This window comes from Eutrema salsugineum, unplaced genomic scaffold, assembly GCF_000478725.1.
Source record: "Eutrema salsugineum unplaced genomic scaffold, Eutsalg1_0 scaffold_1, whole genome shotgun sequence".
Classification (NCBI taxonomy): Eukaryota; Viridiplantae; Streptophyta; class Magnoliopsida; order Brassicales; family Brassicaceae; genus Eutrema; species Eutrema salsugineum.
Genome location: NW_006256909.1, coordinates 101,712 through 104,846, shown reverse-complemented (window position 1 = coordinate 104,846; position 3,135 = coordinate 101,712). Strand labels below are relative to the sequence as shown.

General features: G+C 46.0%; 2 protein-coding genes across 2 annotated transcripts in view; both read right to left on the bottom strand.

Moving 5' to 3' along the window:
- The window catches only part of LOC18028802 (transcriptional elongation regulator MINIYO), a 5,809-nt gene extending 5,525 nt beyond the window's left edge, over positions 1–284 (bottom strand). The window contains 1 exon segment of the mRNA XM_024148764.1: positions 64–284. Within this exon segment, the coding sequence (XP_024004532.1) occupies positions 64–111 (48 nt within the window). The 5' untranslated portion in view covers positions 112–284.
- Positions 285–617: 333 nt separating this feature from the next.
- On the bottom strand, positions 618–2,889 carry LOC18028800 (rop guanine nucleotide exchange factor 1). Its single transcript, XM_006411567.2, has 5 exons — positions 2,484–2,889; positions 2,261–2,377; positions 1,654–2,165; positions 1,198–1,566; positions 618–1,121 (listed from the first exon to the last, which is right to left on the bottom strand). Exons 1-5 carry the CDS (start codon positions 2,752–2,754, stop codon positions 759–761), a joined length of 1,632 nt encoding a protein of 543 aa, XP_006411630.1. The 5' UTR covers positions 2,755–2,889; the 3' UTR covers positions 618–758.
- Between the last annotated feature and the right edge of the window lie 246 nt (positions 2,890–3,135).

Sequence of the window (3,135 nt, the reverse complement as noted above, 5' to 3'; positions counted from 1 at the left end):
GGAAGGAAAGAAGGGTGGGTGTTGGGGGAAGCGGCTTGTGTGCAGGCCTGTTCTCCGACATACCTTTCTCGACGATGCTCCCGACAAGGCTAGAAGGCGTCGCGAAGACATTAGGCTGTTTCTGTGTTGTGGGATTGAGTCTCTCTCTACTTTTCTCCGGCTCCATCGATAAACCCTCGCTAATCCTTTCCTTGGAGGCTCCCACTCTTTTTCTTCTTCAATTGTGTAGAGAGAAAGGGAACCCAAAAATACATTAACAAGAAAAATTGGAAAACTGCAAGAAAACCCCCCCTCCCCTAATCCACATTTTTAGCATAAACTAAAAAGGATTGCCGAGAGATATTTTTTTCTAAATTATAAAAATAAATATATTTCTTTTAATGACTTTAAACATCTCTAAATAATGTGTTTTTTCCTTTATTAATTTTATTAATGTGCATTTTTATTAATAATTTTTTAACCAAAATCTCTAAATAGACCACCATTCAATCTTTAAAAAAAAAAACTAAAATATTTTTGTTTTAGTTGACTTGACCAGAATCTGTCTACACTTGTTCCGCTTACTTAAGGACTTTGTTTTTGTGCGTTTGTTTCGTCTCTTGTGCTAAACAAGTCCATTCTCCAAAAACTCCACATAACATAATAATATTGTTGCTATTACCAAATACTCCACATCGTAGTCAGTCGGACTAAAAGAAAAAAGAAAACTTAGACAAGAGACAAGTCTACGTCTACAAGCACCACTGATTTACATTGTTTCAATCTCTCTCCGGCGTCACGCCCGTTACTCTTCTTGAACTCAGGTTTCCGGCATACGACCATGCTTTCTCTGGTTCGCCGCCCAGTATGCCCTTCTCTCTCTTCACAGTATACAGCGGCGGTGCTCTCCTCGGGCTCCTCGATGCCAGACTTAGGGAAGGCGTTGCAAATGGGGATCCGTAGGGAGAGCCTTGTCCAGAGAAGGGCTTGAGTCCACTGAATAGGGAGAGTGACTCCGTGGCAGAGACTGATCTTCTCATGGCATCATCGACATAAAGCACGTCATCTATTCTGGCCGTGATGTTGAAGGCCATGCTCTCCATCACCCTCGAGTAACTCTCCAGAATTGCTTGCCCTACATCCTGCAGAAACCCCATTCATTTAAGCCATCTCAGAGATCATCCTGTAAAAGCACCACCAATAACTCCTTGTTAGTACCTTGTTGTACTGAATCTTGTTCATGTCCAGCGTTGTCTGGGGAAGACCCGGGAAACGGATCCTCAGACTCTGCAAGAGGGTCTCAGCTCTCTGCACAAGAAAATCATTTCTATCGGTGGTGTCGTTGACAAGGCCTTTAACCTTGCCACTCCATGAAGACAGCTTTAGTTTCGCCTGCTTCTTCTTGTGCTGCTTCCTCCTCCTCCCATTCTTCTGTCTCCAGACGTGCACGGCAGCCTCAACCCGGTTGGCTATTTCAAGTGTCTGATGTTCCGTTGAGAGATCCAGGCAGTCTAGGAGGCATTCGGGTGAGAACTTGTCTGCAGTTAAGTAGTGGTAGATGATCTCTCCAAGGCATTCCTTCCCGCTCTGCACCAAGTTAGAAGAACATATATGAAGAAGAAGAAAAATCATCAGATATCAATGAGGAGCTAAAAGGAGGAGAGATGAAGAAACCTTGGGCAGTGCCTCCAAGTAAGGGTCGGGTATCTCCATTTCGGCGAGGACACCACTGTTAATAGCCAATGCAGCCTTGAGAATCTGGTTAGCAAAGTCCCGACACTGCTGCAGTTTCTTCCTCGTCTCCTGTGACAAACCGTTAGGCGGAACCTTAGGGCAAGGCAGCCACCACTTGTCCTCCTGCCTAACGGAAGCTGGAGAGTTGTAGGCACACTCTCCTAGAACAATCCCGCGGTCAGTATACCAGAACTCAGTATCGGAGAAAGCGTCGAGCATATCAATCAACATTGCGTCGAGCTTCCTGAGAGCAGGGAGGTTGGCATACAGATCAGAGCGCGGCCGAGTCTCCATGATCTCATATGTTCCGCCTCCAGGGAACTGCTGAATGGAAGGAATCAGCTCAACGATGGAGTCGCTAACACACAGTAACCATTCCACTTCTCTACGCCACATCGCCTTCTTCTGCGGAGCAAGAGGCTCAAGCCTCCATAGCTCACCAAACACAGTCGCTGCAATTCCACTCCATCCATCATCATCATCATCATCATACCCTTGGCAATTAAAAAATGATAAGAAGAAAAAAAGTTCCCTTCTTTGCTTTTACCAGAGAGATTGGTTATGGCGTTGGAGATCGCAAGCGCCGTACAAACCCCTTTACCGCCTCCTGACATGTCTTCTCCAAGAAGTAGCTTCGCAAATCTCTCCTTCATCATCTCAATTTCTATTCCCCGTGAAAACCCAAATTACTACTATTACGGAATAAATTAAGCAGCAATTTAAGACTAAAAAGAAAGTGTCGTCCTTTGACTTGGGAGGAATGTATTTACCGGATAAATCGCTCTCCTGTTTCTCAGACTTGTCATCCCAAACCACATCTTTCCCACCGATCACCGGAAGCATAACAGGCGCCGGGAAGTAAAATCCTCTCCCGCCGCCTCGGGGAGACGATGCCATCGAGCTTGAGGCTCCCTCGCCGTCGAAGCGCCGGCAAGAGAAGCTGCTCGAACTCTCCGACTCACTAATGTCGGCGCTGGGGCTGTAGCTTCCGCATCTCTCGGAAGAGGCTTCTTCGTCTTCCTCGGAACATAGACTCCCCATTTCTCGTAAACCTTCTTCACCGGTACAGATCCAACGGCTCAAAAGATCAACATTTGAGCAGAGAGACAGAGATATAGGAGGAAGTGGGTGTGATGATGGTTTGATAAAAAGCAAAGATGAGAGAGAGATACAAAACAAAACCAAAAAAGCGTCTGTGTATGTATATTGTATAGATACATGCCTGTGTGTATGTATAGCGTCTACTGCGCCGTTATCCTCTGCCGTTAGGGTATGGACCAAATGAGGTTGTTAACAGATTCGCCGTTAACTCACAGTCGTTAGATTTCTGGTTGGTTTGGGAGGGAATAGACGTGGCATGACTTAACGGCGGAGATCAGATAGTCCACGGCCCTTCTCATTTGAGGAGCATGCGCTTGGTTT

Excerpts from the sequence above, each read along its gene's own strand:
- LOC18028800 (XM_006411567.2), bottom strand. The coding sequence starts at position 2,754 with ATGGGGAGTCTATGTTCCGAGGAAGACGAAGAAGCCTCTTCCGAGAGA. Across the intron at positions 2,378-2,483 it reads ACAGGAGAGCGATTTATCCG|AAATTGAGATGATGAAGGAG; the intron begins GTAAATACATTC and ends CACGGGGAATAG. Across the intron at positions 2,166-2,260 it reads CGCCATAACCAATCTCTCTG|CGACTGTGTTTGGTGAGCTA; the intron begins GTAAAAGCAAAG and ends GTGGAATTGCAG.